The following is an 18,836-nucleotide window of genomic DNA, read 5'->3' as shown; positions in this document are numbered from 1 at the left end:
GCGTGGGTTGCCAGGATGAGTCACAGCAAAGCTGCTGTGGAAAAAAGATGCTCAGTGTGCCCGGCACCCTTCTGTGCCCCCCCTCATCCCAGGGCCTCCTCTGCATCCCTTGCACCACGCGGGAACCCTGTGTTCTATTCCCCTGTGCTGCGGGGAGAGAAGTGGGAGAGAGCCTGCTGGGAACAGGAGGCAGTGTCTGTCAGCCCTCCACTGTCAGGGCCACCGAGCCAGCAATGTGGGGGTGGCGGGAGCTGGTGGTGGCACGGTGTGCCTCTGGGAAGCCATGCACAGCTCCTGCGTGGACTCCTGTGAGTAGCCCAGGCCACCCTTCTGGGAGAGGAGCACACCACTTCCATGCTGAAGTGCCTGTGGGGTTGTGTCCTGTTGAGGCAGCTCATTCCACAGCTGACAGCATGCCAGGGGACATGTTGGGAGGTTATCTCATTTCCCCACTTAAGTCACATACAGCTTCCTCCAGACTTCCCTGTGGATCCAAGCAGCTTGTAGTCAGTTGCAGGAGGTGCTGGTGGACATCCCTGTCCTTCCCCCTGCTACCACACCTAGTGCTGGGCTGCATTTCCATCACTTGAACATCTTTCCAAGCCCAGTGGCAGTGCCAGGTGTGGTCAGACCCTGTGGTTATTTGGGGGGTGCAGATGAGGAAGTGCCCAGGGCTCCTACCAGGGGATGCAGGCAGGAGGGGGCTCTGAATCCCTATGCATCTCATGGGGAAGGGATGTTAGACCTGAGGTATTGCTGGGCTGGTGCCTCTTCTCCAAAGGCCCAGGGCTTCCCAGCTCCAGGGGACTGCAGAGGATGGAGCTCATCCCTGCAAGAGCCTGTGGCTGCCATGGCTGGGTCCCAGCTCTCCACGCAGGGTGTGTGGCCCTCCATTCACCTGGCAAAGGCACATAACCAGGGAGGAAGAAGGTGCTATAGGGCCGAGGTTGGAATCAGAGCTTGGGCAGGAGAGGAAGGGCGTCACAAGCCAGACTACAAAATGATTTCTGGCTAGAGAGATGAGTCCCTGCATCCTCCCTTCCTGCATACTCCCTCCCTGTGTGTTCTGTGTAGGTCCCAAAGTGGCACCGCCGGCTCCCGGCGCGGTGCAGGGGCGACACCCCGTGGCCACCTCTCTGTTGCAGGGGGTACACATACTTCTTACTTGGTGGCCCCTTGCACCACCCTCTCCCAGCCCCTTCGCCCCCCAGTTCTCCCTGAAGTCTCCCCAGAGGTCTCCAGTGCCCCTACGGACCCTGGCTCGGGATGGGGAGAGGGTCTCTTCTTAGTGGCCCAATCTTGTCATCCCAGTTCTGCGCCCCAAAATCTCCTCAGCTTTCCCATCTCTTCTCCCTGCTCACATCTAGGGGGATGTTGCTAAATGGGAACACTTGTTCCTGCTCTGGATGGTCAGTCCTGCTCTGGTCCGGGAGAGGAAGGATAGTTGGGGCCTCCAGGGTGTCGCTGCCTCCAGGGGCTGTGGCTGTTGCTGTCACTGTCACAAGCTGCCCAGAGAACCCTCTTTTCCTGCCATTGGTCTCTCACAGTCCTGTGGCAGTGATGGGATGGGGCTCTGACATCTTGCCCCAGTGATAGCCAGGTGCCATGGCTCATGGTGACACTGTCTTAGCCCACTGGGTCCCCCTGGTCACCTCTGTCCCTCCTGTGTCAGCGCAGCTTCGCACACACGTTCCTGAAGTTTGGCCGGCTTTGGTGTGGGGCACATTGTGGTCACTTCCCCTCTGGGACACACCAGGCCTGATGACACTTGGCCAAGCCCAGGGGAGCCCCGGACACAGGCAGAGGTGTCCAGCCTCGGAGGAGGGTGCTATCCTGAACCCTGGGGTGCAAAGCCAAGCACCCATATTCCCCACCAGCAGAGGTTTTTGGAGTGGGTGGCAGCCGTGTGAAGTGGTCCTGCAGCCTGGCAGAGGGGGAAACTCTAGCAGTAGGGCACTACTACTCTCCATCCCCTGGGGTTCCTGTGGGATGGCAAAGACATCCTGACCTGGGCAGGCTGAGGTGCTCCAGTCCCCTTGCAGAGGGCAGGACTACCTGGGAAAAGGGTGGATGATGCCCTGACTGCTGCCTGCTGTGAAATATATGCACGAGCCAGAGCTGCCCCTCAGGACCCAGGACTCTGCCCCTGGCCCCAGATTGGATGATGCTGGACTGGGGCTGAGAACTCCCACTGAGGAACACAGCACTGACTGTGTGGCACCTGGTGGTGGGTAATGGATGTGGGACAACAGACCTGTGGGCTGCACAGGCACCGTCAGTACAGCAGGGTTTCGGAGGGTTGAGCTGGACAGCTGGTTCTTGCCCCAGCCTTAAATCCCACATGAGCATCCTGATCCTTTGGTCTCCAGCCTCTGGGATCTCAGTGGGGAGATTTGCACCACTGTTCAGGGAAAGTTGGCACCAGCACTTGTTTGGAGGTTTGCATTAGCATTCAAGCGGATTCAGGGACAGGTTTGCACCAGCGTGTAGTGAGAAGTATTCAGAGAGAGCTTAGTGCCATCTTTCAGGTTTTTGGGAGATTTGCACCACGCGCAGGGGAAGTATTCCTCAGCATTTAGGGAGGGGTTTGCCCCAGCATCAGGGATGCCAGTCTGCAGGCCACAGAGGCTTTCTGGGGACAGTGTCTCTTTGGACAGCAGCTCCTGAAGAAGCAAGTGACAGCTAAGAGGAGCCACAGCACCACCTTGCCCACTCCTCCACCACATCCTCCTGCTTCTGCCCAGACCTCGATGGTGCCTGTGTGGGACATGGCTGAGGCACACTCTGCTCCGTGGAGGTCACTCACTGGACACCTGCTGCTGTGACAGAGGATGTGAGCTGGGATGACAGTGCCACAACAGTGACAGCACAGCCCTGCTGGACATAGGCCCTCCTGGCCACATGTGGCCCTTGTTTTAACCAGCTCCCCGGAAACACCAGCCAGCTGTGTGCCCTGGCAGGGATGCCAGAGTGCTGCAGGGGGTGGCAGGTGGGCTGGATCTGGGAAAGCCACCTGTACCTTGTTTTGCAAGGGAAGAACTGAGAGCGGAGTGGGGCTGAATTAGGGCCCAGGAGGATTTGCTCTCCCGGTCTGGATCCTGAGGGCTCAGGATGTCGGTTTGGGGTGGTGGCAGTGGATATCTCACTCCCAGCGTCTCCAAGCCCGTGCTCTGCTCCAGCTTTATCTTTATCTCCAGCAGATGGAGCAATAGCACAGTGATCAACACCATCTCGCCATGTGAGGGCTTCCTCTGGCTTCCCGCGGCTTCCCTTCACGGGCAGAGCACGCACCCATGGTATCCCACCATCAGGCGCAAGAAACACCGTGAGCTCCCCCTTCCCCCAGATTCCCATCCTCTTCCTCAAGGTGATGGGTGCCTCTCCCAGGTGCTTTTACAGCTGCTCTGGCTCCCAGAGCCGGAAATACTTGCTGGATTTTCTCTGAGGATGAGCTGCACACTGCTCCTGTGGTCTAGATGCCATGGCAGCCCACTGTGGCCTTGGGAGTGGGCTGAATGTCCAAGTCCAGCTTTTAGCACCAAGCTCTGCGTCCCTGCAGACAGCACAGATGTTGCCAGAACAGCATCCCCCTCCTAATTCTCTCCCAAACTCTCTTTGCAAACCCCATTCCCCTCCCAGCTGCAGTGCAGGCACTGTGGAAGAAAAGCCCCCCCAGGCAGGTGAGCCTCCTTTGCCAATTCCCACAGACCATTTGTGCCACTATCAAAAGCTGCAGCTTCCTCTGGGAGCTCCGTGGATGTGACTAGGACTGGAGCACTCCAGCCGTGGGGACCACTCTCCTCCTGGGCACCCTCGGTGTCTTTGTGGGGTTATTTTGGATTTCCCAGCACTGCTGCAGACAGCCTGTTCCCAGCATCCAGCAGTCCCCAGTGCTCAGTTCACAGCCTCCAGTGCCTCCAAAGGCAGGTGGATGATTGCCTCATCCCGGTGGATGATTGTCCCTTCCACTGCAGGGACTGGGGTTGTTGTAGGGTCAGCCAAGCACTCTGCCTACTGTCTGCTTTCCTGGGGATGCATGGGGCACCTCGAGTTTGCAGGGTCCTGGGTGCACCCGCTGGCTTGCCCCCATTGCTGATGTGGGACACTCGGGGGATGGGAGGCCAAGCCTGCCTGGTGGGACAATGACCTGAGGCTGGGATAGGATCTTAAACACAACAGGCCACTGTGGATCCCCAGAAGTGCCTGAGGAGAAGCCAGAAGCCCTGAAAGCGCACCCTCAGGAGGCTGGTTGGACACAGCTGTTTAATGGATGTATCTCAGTACAGATAGGGAGTTGCAACCCACGCACCCACAGCCACCTCCTCACCATGGCTCTGGCCACATCTCGGACCTGGCATCCGAAATATCCCCATTGACGCTCTGGCCACATCTCGGACCTGGCATCCAAAATATCCCCATTGGCCTGGCATGCCAGGGCGGTAGAGGAAGATGTTGTGGCACTGGTGCACCTCCTGGTCTTGCAGTGGGAGAGACCCTGGAGAGGAGAACTGTGCCCTGGCTGGGGAAATGGGGCTGAGTGGGATGGTGCCCCCATTGCATTGGGGATGGAGGTGAAGGAGTGACCAGGTTGCTGCAAGTGCAACCCTGGTCTGTGTATACCCCAGGCCCCCCCGGCTGAGCCAGGGCACACCAGGCAGGGAGAGGCTGAGGGCATTGCAGGGGAGGAATTGGAGGGGCAAGGAGCAGCTGCTGGGGCTGCCATGAGACCTGGGCATCCCGGCCCCTGGTGTGTTTGGGGCAAGGTTTCTGGGGTCCCTCCTCCTTCACCTGTGGGCTGAGCACATCTATCCACAACAGCGTTGCCGAGCACCAACCCTGCCCAGCGAGTGCCTCACCCCTGCAGCTGACACCTGGGAGGCTCTGGGCTCTGCCTCCCTCTCCTCACCACAAGCAGTAATGCCCCTAGTGAGGTGGGGTTGCCCACTCGCCATGCTGGGGGAGAGAGCAGAACTGAACAGGGTTGGGGACTGGAATGCTGGGTGGACAGAGAGCATCCCTTGGAACCAAGGGTACAGGAGGGGATGAGGGATGCAAGGGAGTGCTGAGGGCAAGGTCAGATGCACAGGAAGCCTCCCCTACATCTCACCTTGTCCTCCCATCCCTCTGAAGCTTTCTAGTCCTGGTGCTCCTTCCCACACCACTGCTGTCTGCATTAAATAGTTGGTCCCCAGGAGGGCAGGGCCAGGGAACACTCCCCCAGACACAGCCACCAGCATGCAAGGATGGACCTACTGGGCTCCAGCCCCTGTAGGAGCAGGGCAGGGATGTGAGAGACCCTGAAGGGGTCAGCCACATCCTCCCCTCGAGGATCCATGATGCCAATGAGCTGAGACACTGTTTGCCGCAGACCTGGCGGCACACAGAGGCTTAGCTGTGGCTTCCCTGTGGCACTGTGGGAGGCTGGGGGGCACACGGATGCCGGGCACCGGTTCTGCCGTGACCCCGCAACTACCCAGAGCAGACCCTGCTCTGTCTGTGGATTCCAGGGGCTCCAGGCGCTGGCAGGTGAGGGGGTGCTGTGGGGACGTGGATCATGGGGGCAGACAGTTCCCTGGCCCCTGCACCCCACCATGACCCCAGAACCAGGACTGGGGACCGCGGTGCCTGCGGGGCCAGCGGGGACATGCCCTGCCCCTCCTGCCTCCCCCACCAATCAGAGCGGCCCCCACCCTCCCAGCCAATCAAAGCCCAGCACCTGTCCTCTTCACAGCCAATCCGAGAGGGAGGCGGGGCAGAGCGCAGCATGGCCACCTCCCCGCCAGCCAATCAGCGCCCAGCTCCGCCCCCAGGGGCAGGTGGGGCAGGTCTGCATGGCGGGAGCAGCGTCGCGCCCTCGACGCGCCGCGGGGATTAGGCAGGGGGCTGCAGGTGCAGGGCGGCGCTGTTGGGGCGCGCAGCCAGGATGTAGGCGACGTTCTCCCGCAGGAATCCGGGCCAGTCGATGGTCCTGTGGGCAGATGTGGGTTCACCGGCCACCCCTGCTGGCACTGCTGCTCCCCTGGAAACTCCCCCCAAAACGAGGGTGTCCCCCACCCCTGCACACAGCCCTGCCTCACCTGGGCTCCTCCTGCTTTGTGGCTGGCAGGATCTTCTCTGGGCTCTTGCCATTCCTGCTGCTGGCGGGGCTGCCCTCTGATATGGGCCCCACATGGCTGATGCTGTGGGAAGGAGGAGGATACCCTTCATCCCTGGGTGTTCCTTGCACCCCAGATGGTGGTGGCGGCAGGGGGAGGAGGGTGCACAGGGCTGAGGGGCCACAGAGGGAAGGTGATGAGAAGTGGGAGCACTCAATTTGTGTGCTGAGACCCTGCGGTGGCTGCTGGGGCTGTGGCAGGAGTGACGGCTTGGATGTCACCCCTACACCAGGGTGGGCATTCCCATACCTGACGTTGCAGGACAGCATCTCCTTTTGGTGCTTGCGGAACCAGGTGTGCCGGGCCTGGCGACACTCGCCCTCCCCTATGAAGCCATCGTTGTCCTGGTCCAGGGCCAGGAAGGCTGCCCGTGCCCGCTCCCGCTCCTTGGGTGTCAGCAGCCGCAGCAGGGCATTCTAGGGGGACAGAGAAGGGAAGGGAGAGAGCTCACCCCATGGGAATCTCCTGGCTCCTATGCCCAAAGCTGTGGGGGTCTCCTGCCCTGGGTGCCATGGCCTTTGGTGATGGCCATGGGACTCAGCCCCAGGTGCCACAGCCATGGCTGCCAGTTGTAGGAGCCAGCTCTGGGTGTTGTGACCGTGGGAGCTTGTCTTGGGTGCTGTGACCATGGGTGCAAGCCACAGGAGCAAGGCCTGGATGCCACAATCATACCTGTGGCCGTAGTTTCTGCAGCAGCTGGATGGACTCATGGGAGAGGAAGTCCTGCCACTCGATGTGCCCCTTCTTGTCGGGGTCCAGGGCATTGAACTGCAGGGCTACCTGCTCCTCCTGTGCCTCGGCCATGGGCTTCTCAAACTGCTGCTTGTGCACCAGGTGTTTGTAGCGCAGGAAGTCATCCAGGGTGAGGCAGGTCTCTGTAGGGGACAGATTGGCTCTGCAGTGCCTGGGAAGAAGGGGGGGGACCCCATTCCCCATCTGCCTCCCCCAGCCTCCTGGGATCTGCCGTGGGGAGGGTACACACCTGGAATGATCTTGCAGTTCTTCAATGTCTCCATCAGGCTGTACATCTCTTCTTCTGTCAGCAGCAGATTGAGGTTGTCCTGGGGTGAGGGGCAGAGAGGAGCCGTGGGGCAAAGGCATGGGGTTAGCGGAGCATCCCGCTGTATGGCAGCACTGGGATCCCTTGATGGCCTGTGGGTGTGGGCACCCACACCCAGAGAGGGATGGTGTACTGTGTCACCCTGGGGTTCTGCAGTGGGACGGCTCCACGCCCCTGGGCTTTGGCCATTCCAGCTCTGCCACAGCATCTCATGTGCCCAGCAGCCCATCCCATGGCCAAGGTGGTCAGCAGGAGGTGGGGGGCAGCAGGTCCCCCATTGCCCTGGATGAAGCTGTGAGGTGGGATCCTGCTCATGTCTGTGTGGGGCAGGGTTCCCCAGGGAGCACCCACCACCCAGCAGCAGCCCTGTGTCCCCTGCTGCAGGCACTCACACAGTAGTAGCAGCTCCAGCCCGTCTCGGTGTGCGCCGTCTCCGTCACCTCCACGGTGCTGTCCTTCTGCAGGTACCCCATGCGGCGCAGGCAGCCGTCGTGGTACACCCGGGGGCAGATGCGGCATGGGAAGAGGCTCTCGGCTGTCCACACCTCACAGATCTCACACATTTCATCATTCACGATCTGGGGAGGGGCGGGCAGATCCTCAGCAGAGCAGTGTGGGCAGGGGCCTGGCTTCTCCAGGTGGGTGGTGTTTTGCGGGTGGGGGTGGAGTGGATGGGGGGATGGGAATGCGTGGGGCTGGAGTAGGGAATAGGTGGGTGGTGAGGTCGTAAGGGACAAGGCTGGTTGAGTTAGAGGACGGTAGGCGGGTTTATTGGGAAGAATGGTGGGTGGATGGGTGTGGCTGTAGGGTTGGTGGGGCTTTGAGGTTGTATGTGCTCTGGGGTTCAGCATGGTAGTGTGGGTGGCTGGACTATGGTTGTAGGTTGGCTGTTTCTTAGTGTTGTAAGTATGAATGGATAAGCTGTAAGGTTTTTCACACATTTCCATTTCCAAGAAATACTGATGGTACCCTGCATGATTTAGCCTCAGAGGGTGGCTGGGCACTGGAACAGGCTGCCCAGGGAAGTAGTCACGGCACCAAGCCTGACAGAGTTCAAGATGTGTTTGAACAATGCTGTCAGGCACATGGCATGATTGTTGCAGTGTCCTGTGCAGGGGGCAGGACTTGGACTTGATGATCCTTGTGGATTCCTTCCAACTCAGGATGTTCTGTGTTCTGTGATTCTGTGGAAGGCTGTAGGTGGGCTGGGGTGTAGGCTTGTTGGGTTGGTGGGTGGATGGAGGTTAGGGTTGTGGGTGTGGATGGGTGGGCTGTAGGATTGCATGCATGGGTGGATAAACTGTTGGGTTGTGGATGGGCTGGGCTGTAGGGACTGTAGGTGTGAATGGATAGCTTGAGTTGCAGGCTGGCTGGCTGTAGGCTGACAAACACAAAATTGTCCTTCTCTTTACCCCAAAGCTGGAGCTGCCTTGCCCACCAGTGACCTCTTCTTTCTGAGACATACCAGGTTCCTTCCAGGGCACATCTGAACAGTTGCACCCTCCTCCCCATGTGGCCAGCTGCCCAGCCTGGCCCCTGGCACCCTGCCCCACTGAGCCACCTCCACAGGGCTTTGCCATCCCCAGGGAGGCTGTCACAGCCCTGGGCTCTCCCCAGCCCCTGTCCCTGTGGCTCCATCCGCTCACCTGCTCCCTCTGCTCCAGGCTGATGTCCGGGGGCTCATCATCGTGCAGCTCCCGCTTGGGCCGGATGAAGGCGGGTGGCGTGAACCTATTGGCCCGGTCAAACTCCTCTGGCTCCACGCCCCGGCCATCCCGCAGCCGTTCCCAGGCTGCCTTGGCACTGGCACTGGCACTGCTCTCCTCTGGCTGGGAAGGTCCTGCCGATGCCTCCTCCTCTCCTTCCTGCACCTCCTGCTCCAGTGTCCCCCGGCGTGAGGTCCCCGCCTCTCCCCGGCGCCGAGTCGATGGCTGCTCCCGCAGCCCGTCCTTGAAGGCTGACACGGCCAAGCTCACCTTCTGCACCCTCTCCACTGTCTGCCGCCTGGACATTAGCACCCCCATGGCTCTGTGGGGGAAGGAAGGTGCTCAGTGCTAGCACCTCGAGGTGCAGTGCTGCTCCCTGCCCTTGCACCATGTCCCTGACCCCAAAACGTTGTCCTGGTGGCTTTCTCCCAGATAGGTAAGGGGCAGCTCAGGGTAGGGAGAAATGGCAAGATGGCACTGAGATTATCCATGGTGGCCATGGGGACATGGACTCCTGGCCGTGAAGGGTCTAAGTGTTGGTGCAGGATTGGGACAGAAGGCATGGAGCTGGTTTGGGGATGCCTCCCCCATGCTTGCTTTATGTGCTTTAGCTTAACAAGAAACACATCCAGGCCTTTCCCACACCAGACCAGTAAATCCCAAGGGGATTGGGATCAGCTGTAATCCTGCCCCTTGCATGCATCTCCTTTCTGCCTTGGAGAAAGCCTCCGTGGCCAGTCAAGGGTGAAAGCTGTCCTCCCTGCAGCTCAGCCCAGGACTGGGGCATGGCAGAGCTGGTTTTGGCTCCCTACCTTCCTCAGATTCCTCTTCACCTTCCCATCTCTCTTGCACTCACATGCTTGTGTGTATGTGTGTGTGTGCGCTGCTGCTGTGATCACTGGGCATCCTGCATCCTGCAAGGAGCCACGTGGGAGAGGTTGGACCAGCCATAGAAGGGCTGTGGGAGTGCAAGAGAGAAGGGAACCAGTGCATGGGATTGAGGCACATGAGTTTCAGTAGCAAGGGAAGATCATCTTGGGGTAAAATGGGGTGGTCAACAGCAGCAGCAATAGCAAGTCAATCTCTGTCTCACTGGGAGTGGGCTGAAGCTGGGAAAAGCAGGACTTGGTCTCCAGCACCGTGGGGCACAGCATCACCCCAAATGGGTTCCAGTGCTGCCCTTGTGCCCTTGCTAGGATTGTGTTACGGAAGATGCTTCCCAGGGCAGTGGTGGAATCACTGTCCCTGATATTGTTCAAAAAACGCGTAGAAGTGGCACTTAAGGATACAGTTTAGTGGTGGCCTTGGCAGTGCTGGGTTAACAGTTGGACTCGATGATCTTAGAGGTCTTTCCCAGCTTTAATTATTCTATGATTCTACGCTGCAGGAAAGAGGCACTCCCAGCGGGAGCCCAGGGACTAGGAGGCAGAGCGGGGAGATCGGAGCAGCAATCCCCCGCCCCGCCAGCTTCAGCAGGGAAGTCCCCAGGTAGCGGGATAATTAGCAGCACGCGCGCACACGCCGGGATCTCGGGGCTGCGGGAGGACCCGGCGCCGCGGGCGCTGCTGTGTCGGGAAGCCTGGCAGGGTAATTACAGGTGCCCCACGCTGGCAGGGCCGAATGGAGCGGAGCCGAGCGCGCTGGCAGGCAGCGAACACCACTGCGTGCACATGCATGTGATTTCCCAGCCTCTCCCCACCACCGCGGGACCATCTGCCTGCGGATTCCCACGCGCTGAGACGGGAGTGCAGCACGTGTGGGCCCCGTCCTGCGCGTGGGGGTCCCGGCAGAGTGCCCACACAGGGGAGTATTTGCACCCGCTGGATGCACCGCCTGGCTCAGAGCTGGTGCCCGGCATTCTTCAGCTCTAAGGGGCTTTGCAAAGGTGGGAGCAGGGCAGAGGCGGAGGCTCGTGTCCAAGCCACAGCGACAGCATCTCTGCGGCTGTGCCAGTGGGAAGGAAGAACACCTGGATGTCTCTACATGCCCACCGTGCCACCACCCCCTGCCCGAGTGGCTCAGGATCCTATTTGCTGTGTGTAGGATCAGCTCTGCTGCTGGGCACCATTGCAGCTCTGCCTGAGAACCGAAGAGTCGGGGATATCACAGCGAGATTCCCCCAGGTCTGCCCTTGCAGGTCTCTGCATCGCCACACGCTGGCCAGATCCAGGCCTCCTCATGGCCAAGGCTTGGGGCAGAAGCAGGGAGAGGGCTGGGCTCACAGAGAAAAGAGGGGTGTGAGCCCCAGCACACCAGTACCCCCAGCAGCCACACTGGTGCTCCTGATCCCCAGCGTGCTGGCAGCTTCTCTCCACAGTGCTGCTGGGCTCTGGGTGCCCCAGCCCCAGCCCCTCTGTGGAGCAGTGGGGCAACCAGGGCAGTGGGAAGGTGGCTGGTGTGTAAACCAGCTGTAATCCCCCTCAGATGTGGTTCCCCTGCGTGTTCATGTCATAGTCACCCACCAGCACTGTGCTGCTACTTGAAGTTCCCAGCCACCTCCCTGTTTCCTGTCCTCTCCTAAGCCCAACCTTCAGTGCCTCCTGCCATTTACTGCTGTCTGCCTGGATTTTGGACGGTCTCACTCATGTCATGACTTGTCTGTTCTCAGCCCTGCTGGCCTCTCTGTGCCTGCTAGTGCTGCACAGCTGAACCCTGCCTGCACATCCAGGGTTGAATGGCTTCACTCTGAACTCAGTCTCCAGACCCCACTGCCTTTCCACAGACCCCATTCCTCCCCAGATACCCCAAACTTGCTCTGCACTCTCCAGGGCCCCCTTTGCCCTGTGCCCTGCCTGACCCATTGGCTTTGTGAGGTGAGACATCATCCCCACACAGAACCACCCCCTCTCCTGGAGACCTCTGGGCATGTGGAGGGAGAACCAGAGGCTCTCTTGCCTCATAGCAGCCCAGACACCTGAGCAGGCCCTATATCTGCATGTGTTCCTGGGGGAAGGTGTCCCAACTGCTATTTGTGTCCATCCCCTGAGGCACAAAGTGCCACCACCTGTCTCACCATGACCTGAGGTGCGGGGGCCTCGACCTTGCTGCAAGACTGCACCGCGGGGCTATTTTTAGGTCGCCCCCACAGAGGAGCTAAATCTGGGCACAGGCGGGAGCTGCCTGCAAACACCCGGCTCCGCTGAGCCCTGCCAGCACCAAGGGCTGTCACAGCAGGGGGTTGCCACCTTCCCACCCCTTCCCTTCCCTTGCACCCCTGCCCTGATCCTTAGACAACACCCATTCCCCACACTCTTCTGGTTCGGATTTTCTCCTTTGCTGCTTCATCCCTGCAGGAAAATACTAAGCCAGAAAGCACTTCATCCTCTTAGCACCCGTGGATGCATATTTCCCAGCCCCAAGCACCTCTCTGCATGGGGAAACTGAGGCATGGAGGCAAGGCTGGTGCAGCTGGAGTGAGGATAAGCCTGTTTTAGGTGGGGATGGGGGCACTGGTGGGACAGAGCTGGTAGCCAGCATGGAGGCACCCCAAGAGAAGGAAGCAGGGCAGAGCATCCTGATGCAAACAGAGCCAATGGCCCCTGCGTGGCTGCAAAACCTCCTTTCTCCCACAGCAGAGCCCACGTGGCTTGTGCTGGGGTTATAGGGTGCCAGGTTTGTGGTGCGGGGTGATGAGTGACACACAGGTGGGTGTATTGCGGCACTGTGGGGGCGTTGTGGTGGCTGGGAACACAGGATGGAAGTGGTGGGGAGCAGCACAGGGATGTGTTTGTTAGGGCTGGATGTGTTACGGGGTGGATGATGTGTTAGGGGTGGATGTGTTTTGGGGTGGATGTGCTACGGAGCGGCTGGCAGCGCAGGGCGGGTGTTATGGCCCACAGCGGGTGTTGCATCGACTGTGGGCATGGGGTGGGTGGTGACTTTGGGTGCAGGGATGTTGCAGAAGCTGTGGGTGTGGGGTGGTGTCTGTGGCAGCTGGGGGTGCGGGATGGGTGTTTTTCAGGAGGCCACAGGTGCAGGGTGGGCTGTTTTGGTGCCCAGCAGTGGCATGGGGAGATGGGGGTGTGGAGCCACAGGGTCTGTAGGGCTGACTGTCACCTGCCCCATAGTGTGTCCTCGCTGCAATGCCCCACCAGCAAATAAAGGGTCAGCAGGTACTCGGGCTGGTGCACACATGAGCAGGGTCCCTGGCACCCACCTTCAAGGGGAGGCATCACGGGTGTGCCGGGAGCAGAACCCCCTGGATTGCAGCTCCCCAGTTGTGGGGAAGGATGCGCCTGGTCCCCACAGGCTCTCTGCGGTCCAGGCCTCCCCCCTGCCTCAAGAGTTTCCTGATATTTTTACCCCACAGCACCTTACTGGGAGCAGCATTAGGGACCCTGAGGGCAAAGGGGTGGGGTACCAATAGGGAGGACACCCTGGGACATCAGAGCCTGTGGCTGCCTGGTCCCAGCGCTTAGTCTGAAGGGCATGGAGCAGGGCTGGGAGGAGCTGCCGTGGCTCTGGCATGGCTCTGGTACAGCCCTACACACCCTGCCAGCCCCTGCCTGCCTGGGGCAAGAGGGGCCAGCAGTGAAGGCAGAATGCTCTACTTGGGGCCATTGCATCCCACCTCCTTGAGCTGGTTAGGGATGGCCACAGGGGTCTGGCAGAACCCTCTTGTCCCCTCTCCTGGGCAGACGGCACATGCTGTGACTCTGGCACTGCTGGGGCTGCTGCTGTGAGGTGATCCAGTTGCCATGGGTCAGGGTGTCCATGGCTGATGGTACCCTCCCTACCCTCTGCAGGGCTGTGGGAGATCAATGGGGATATCTAGGGGGGTGGCTGGAGCCCCAGATGTGCCACATCCCTGTCCTGGGGACACTGAGCCGGTAGCTGCTCTCCCTGCTGGATCAGGTTGCCTGTCCTGCCGCGCCATGGCAGATTTTATAGGTGTGTCGCACGCTTCCATCTCCCAGAGGGGGATGAAAATGCCGTGACAGCAGAGTCCCTTCCTCTGCAGCAGACACAGCTCCTGCCCGGTTCTCCACTTCTCCTCCTCATCTCCCTCCCCAGCCCATCTCCCCAGTACCGACATGAGGACCCCAATGCCTGGGCAGGACCCTCCAACCCCATCCTCATCCCTCCTCCCAGGCACCAAATCCCAGGATCTCTGGACACCCTCTCAGGCACCAGGACCTGGGGGGCAGTGGGAGAACCCACCCAAGGATGTCACAGTGTGTGGACAGCCCATGCCATGCACCCAGCAAAGCACCAACTGTAGCAAAAAAACCCACTTACCAGGGTGAGGGTCCGTCTGGGGAACACGAGCCCTAGACAGAGATCCACACGGTGTCCATCGCCGCTGCCTCTGGCCGCAACCCCCTCTCCACCCGTGGGTGCTCACCACATCCTGTGCCCCGTGTGCAAATTCCTGTCGGGGGATGGAGCGGTGAGGGTGGTACCCGAGGAGCCAGAGCCCTGCACTTGCTGCCGGAGGATGCAGGAGACAGCGAGATGCTGGGAGCGGATGCCTGTGTCTAGCGCGAGCACACGCGCGCACACACACACACGCACACACACCACACACACTTGGAGGAAGCAGGGAGCTTGTGACTGGGGCTGAGCAGATGCAGCCTGGTTTGCTGTCCCTGTACCAATTGCTGCCTGAGCTGTGTTAAACAGCTCTCTGAGACACGAAGCTTTTTTTTTTTAACCGGGCTGACGTGTGCTGGGAGATACCAATAAAAGCTTTCCCTGCATCTCCTCTGGCCCCCAGGGCTGAACCGCCTTTCTTAGAGAAAATCTCAAGGACTATGGAGATGGGGCTGCATCCTCGGAGGAGTGAAGGTCTCACCTGCCCACCCACAGGATCTTCTCCAGACCAGTGCTCCAGGCACAGGCTACCTGCGCCTGCTTTAACTCAATGCCTGCTGGTCAGTGTTGCAGGCAGGCTGTCCTTCCTACACTGTGGTGCAGTGGGGGCACGGTGACTGTCAGCTACGTGCAGCCCGGTGTGCCCGGTGCAATGCAGCGCCAGGGGTTTGGTTCTTCTAGTCTCCAGGACTGAACGTATCACCTGGGTGCACACCACAGGACTGCAGTGGGTCTGGGGGCTCATGGAAGGTGTGAGTGAGGTGTTGGGGCAACGGTGGGGAGAGGAGGGCACAGCCCTAATTCAGCACCTCTGAAGGTGGGATATTTGGTCCACGTGCATCCCCAGCTGCCCCACATCAGCCTGGTAGAGATGGTGACTAAGCCCCCTGACACTTTCCTGAGAGGGGGTACTGCTGGGTGTGAGGGCTGTGCTTTCCCCTTCAGGAACTGCCAGCTCTGCCTGGGGATGACTTAGGGTGAAACAGACTCAGCCCTCCTAGGAGCAGCTTACATACAGGTTTGGGATTGGTGCTGAAAGTGAAAGCAGAGGGGCCAGGGCAGTGGGGGTGCTGCAGGGCTGCCCTGCTCTTTGACCAGGCTGGATACAGCAGGTCTTCTCCTGATTAAGGGAGAGGGAAGCTCTGCTCAGCCCCACTGCAAGGTTCCTGTTCCCAGGATACTGCTGGGGGGAATCCCACATCTCAGCCTGACATCTTGTCCATGCCTGTCCCTGTGCCCTCCACTGGGCAGGTCCTATCTGTCTCTGTGCAGATCCACCAGCCCCACAGAGCACTGGACATGTGGGGAGCAGCGAGCAGCAGCAGGGAGGTAGGGATGTCACCCTCTCCATGCAGAGAACACAGATAGTATGGAGTGGGAGCATGGGATGAAGGATGAAGCTTGATGACTGAAGCTTCCTGACTTCTGGAAGATGGGCAGCACCATCCCTGACAGTCTTCTACACCTCTGAAAAAACTGTGGTGAACACAGCATCCGACACCCTTGCAGTGCCTTGCCTCCTCAGGAGCAAGTGGCTGCGACAAGGTAGTCCCAAGGGTGCTTCCAGCACCCTATTTGGGGCACATATGCTCCAGCTTGTGCCACACACTGGTGCCAGGCTGGTTCCTGATCCCTGACTGCTACTCATCAGCTGTGCCAGCCCTTTGTAGACCTATGGACACCGACGCTGATCCCACAATACTCAAACCTTCATCACAGATCCTTCCCAGTCCCCCATGTCTGAACTGGGAGTGAGCTGAGACCGTCTGCAACTCATGTCACCTGCAAGCAGATTCAGAGGTTGGAAAAGGCAGCATCTGGGTGCTGTGCTGGGATCTGAGCCAGTCTGTGGCTCTCTTCTCCACGGTTGGGGATGCACAAAGCTAGGCTGCAGACAGGATTTATCTGCTTTCTGCTTGTGGCTGTCAGGTCCTGTCTTGCTTCACTCCATCAGCCTTAATAGAGCCACTGGTTGCCCTACCCTGGCCCAGGATGCCTCTTTGTGCTTCATCCTTCCCCAGGGATGCTTCCTTTTAGGGTGAATCACATTTTGCATTATTTAGCCCGAGGAGCATGGTGGAAAGGTGTTGGGGTGGCTGTGGGATGGAGAAAGTGGAGGCCAGCTATGAGGCCAGCGGGAAACATCTCCACGGATGAACCATGGCCCCAGAGGACTGGGGAGGATTGTGCTGGCAGGCTGTGAAAGCTTTTAGTGCCTCTGTGGGGAGAGCCCTGCCCTGGCAGTCCTGTGGCAGAGTGCAGCGATTCCTGGAAAAGCAAAGGCGAGCAGGAGCCCCAGCCCTGCTCCTGCTCTGGCTGCCAAGGGCCTTGGGAATCCTACTGCAGGCAGGTGCCGTGTCCCACCAAAAGAGAGCTACAGACTGGATCCAGTTCTGCAGGGAGCATTCAGCAGCCTCCACCCTGTGCAAGATGCAGGATGCTCTCGCAGCCTTTGGGGCAGAAGGAAGGCACAGTCCCTTGTCCTTTTTGAGAAGCCGCGGTGTGTCTGGCTGCTCACTGGAGCGGCCGCAACGGCAACAGGCTGGGGAAGCTCCTGCCGGAGCCGGCAGCGCCGGTCTGCTGGAGGAGGGCTGCAGGGGCGGAGGTGAGAGCTGAGCTGCAGCGGGAATGAGCATTTTCGTCAGCTCCTCTCCCCGCTCCCAAATCTCGCATGACGCCCGCGTGTAGGTCACTGGCTGCTGCGGCGACGCGGCGTGTGGGCTCACCATCTGCGGCTGCTTCTGGAGCCCGCCCGGGAACGCCGCCGTGTGCTGCCCTGGCTCATCCCGGCTCCTGCCCAGCCCCCGGTCCTGAACCTGCCGGCACCCTTGAGGGGGGCGAAGGGTTTGCTTTTTGGTGGGAGGCGGGGCGGGGGCGGGGGGAGCCCTGAACTTTTGGCTCCTGCCAAGAAGCAGGAACAGCAGCACCGGCGCGCCTGCGCGAGCCAGTGTTCCTGCCAGTCAGCAGGGGGTGATGGAAAAGAGAACTTGTCAAAATAGCGAGATATCTTTTTTCAGGAGATTACAAGTTTGGCTGATGGAGATAATAGTGTTGATGCACTGCAGGGAGGGTTCGGAGAGGCATCGGCTCACCTCACAGCAGCTGTTTCAGGAGGGAGGGATGATACCAAAATCAGCATGAAATGGGATAAAAACTGGCTGCCTGATGGGCTGTTGTGTCAGACTGCAGGCAGGGAATGGCAGAGCATTGCCCATCATCTGGAATAAATGGCGCAGGAGCAGGCCTTTGAGTGAGGGAAGACTATGCCTTGTGACCTCCTGCTGTCTCAGCCAAAGTACCCCATTGTGTGGGTTCCATGCAGGGGAAGGGGCTCAGGATCTCAGGACCTGCCAACATGATCACACTTTCCACCAACACCCAAGTGGGACACCTCCTGGTGCTGGCTACAGACAAGGCCACCTGCCGAGGGCTGTCCTTTGTGTCCACTGACCGTTGTGCATCCCTGCCCCTGGACATTCACATGGGCTCATCACCGACTGTCCATCACATCCCTGGTTATCAATCAGGTGCCATGCATGATGCTAATGACTGTCCATCATGTTCCCACATCAAGGCCAGATCATTGACATTGCCTTTCACTCCCCACATTGATGTATGCAGCTGTCCTCTGGTGGTCCCACACCCCAACAGCTCAGCCGTCGGTCCCCACAGCCTCCAGCTCCCTCCAGCTCAAACCTGATGGTGGAGTGGGGCTGTGGTATCCTGGGCTGCTCTGATACATTCCCTCTCCCACTCCTGTCTCCACCGATGTTCCCTCCCAGGTGTGTGCGTGAGACTGTAGCGCCTGTGGCTCCTGTGTTCATCTTGCCATGGTCTTTGGGATGGGGATGGGACAGGGATGGGGATGGCAGGTCCTGGTTTTCCCCCTGCCCTCAGTAGCCAGAGTGCCCTGAGAGGGAGCTGCCAGCTGGTGCCTAACACAGATGCAACCCCTCCTTTGGCCCCCACGAGCAGCCGTGCAGCAGTGAACCCAAAGTAGGTTAAGACGCTGTGGATGCTGGCTGTGTGCCTCACGGCCGTGCCACTGTGCTTTTGTGCTCAGAGTTTTCTCCTCCTATCCCAGGGCTTTTGTACTCAGAGTTTTTCCCTCGCATCTCAGGGCTGGAGTGGAGAGCTCTTGCCGGATGTAATTACTGAGCAGCCCCTTGTGCAGGGTGTGAGGGCTGGTTTTGTCCTCTCACTAACAGCTTTTGTGGTACTCAGAAAATCCTCCAATACAAGAGCTTCGAGTAGAATTCGTGTGACAAATCTATCTTCAGCCCTGCAGCTCTGCAGGACTGGGGGGTCTGTGATAGAGGTCTGTCTGGATTGACATGGCAACTGTAATTCCAGCTGCAGCATGGCCAGTCACCTCTTTGTGTGGATAGGAGGTACCTCTTCTTTGCTCAGCTGCAAATTTGGTCTGAGATCTCACTCCAGCCTGATCCAACATCGTGGAGCATGAGCACACTGTGTTTCGCAGGGTGGTTTTAGCTCCATCCAGGGCCCAGGCCTGGTATGGAACTGAGCTTCCCCCTCATCCTCTTCTGTGTTTGATGCATCCCTGCCTCACTGCCTCATCCCCATATCTGCTGGGCTGAC

General features: G+C 59.5%; 1 protein-coding gene across 1 annotated transcript; it reads right to left on the bottom strand.

The window, feature by feature from the left end:
* Window positions 1–4,244: 4,244 nt before the first annotated feature.
* PHF24 (PHD finger protein 24) lies at window positions 4,245–14,550 on the bottom strand. The gene is made up of 8 exons (XM_027665428.1): window positions 14,160–14,550; window positions 8,862–9,243; window positions 7,608–7,793; window positions 7,138–7,216; window positions 6,828–7,030; window positions 6,405–6,571; window positions 6,078–6,179; window positions 4,245–5,968 (listed from the first exon to the last, which is right to left on the bottom strand). Exons 2-8 carry the CDS (start codon window positions 9,237–9,239, stop codon window positions 5,872–5,874), a joined length of 1,212 nt encoding a protein of 403 aa, XP_027521229.1. The 5' UTR covers window positions 9,240–9,243; window positions 14,160–14,550; the 3' UTR covers window positions 4,245–5,871.
* Between the last annotated feature and the right edge of the window lie 4,286 nt (window positions 14,551–18,836).

Source organism: Corapipo altera, unplaced genomic scaffold, assembly GCF_003945725.1.
Source record: "Corapipo altera isolate COAL_440 unplaced genomic scaffold, ASM394572v1 61045, whole genome shotgun sequence".
In the NCBI taxonomy this organism is placed as follows: domain Eukaryota; kingdom Metazoa; phylum Chordata; class Aves; order Passeriformes; family Pipridae; genus Corapipo; species Corapipo altera.
The sequence above is the reverse complement of the archived record's forward strand: the minus strand, read 5'-3'. Positions and strand labels throughout refer to the sequence as shown.

Coding starts and splice junctions, on each gene's coding strand:
- PHF24 (XM_027665428.1), bottom strand. CDS start 9,239: ATGGGGGTGCTAATGTCCAGGCGGCAGACAGTGGAGAGGGTGCAGAAG. Junction 7,031..7,137: donor GAACTGCAAGATCATTCCAG/GTGTGTACCCTC, acceptor TGTCCCCTACAG/AGACCTGCCTCACCCTGGAT. Junction 6,180..6,404: donor ATGCTGTCCTGCAACGTCAG/GTATGGGAATGC, acceptor TCCTTCCCACAG/CATCAGCCATGTGGGGCCCA.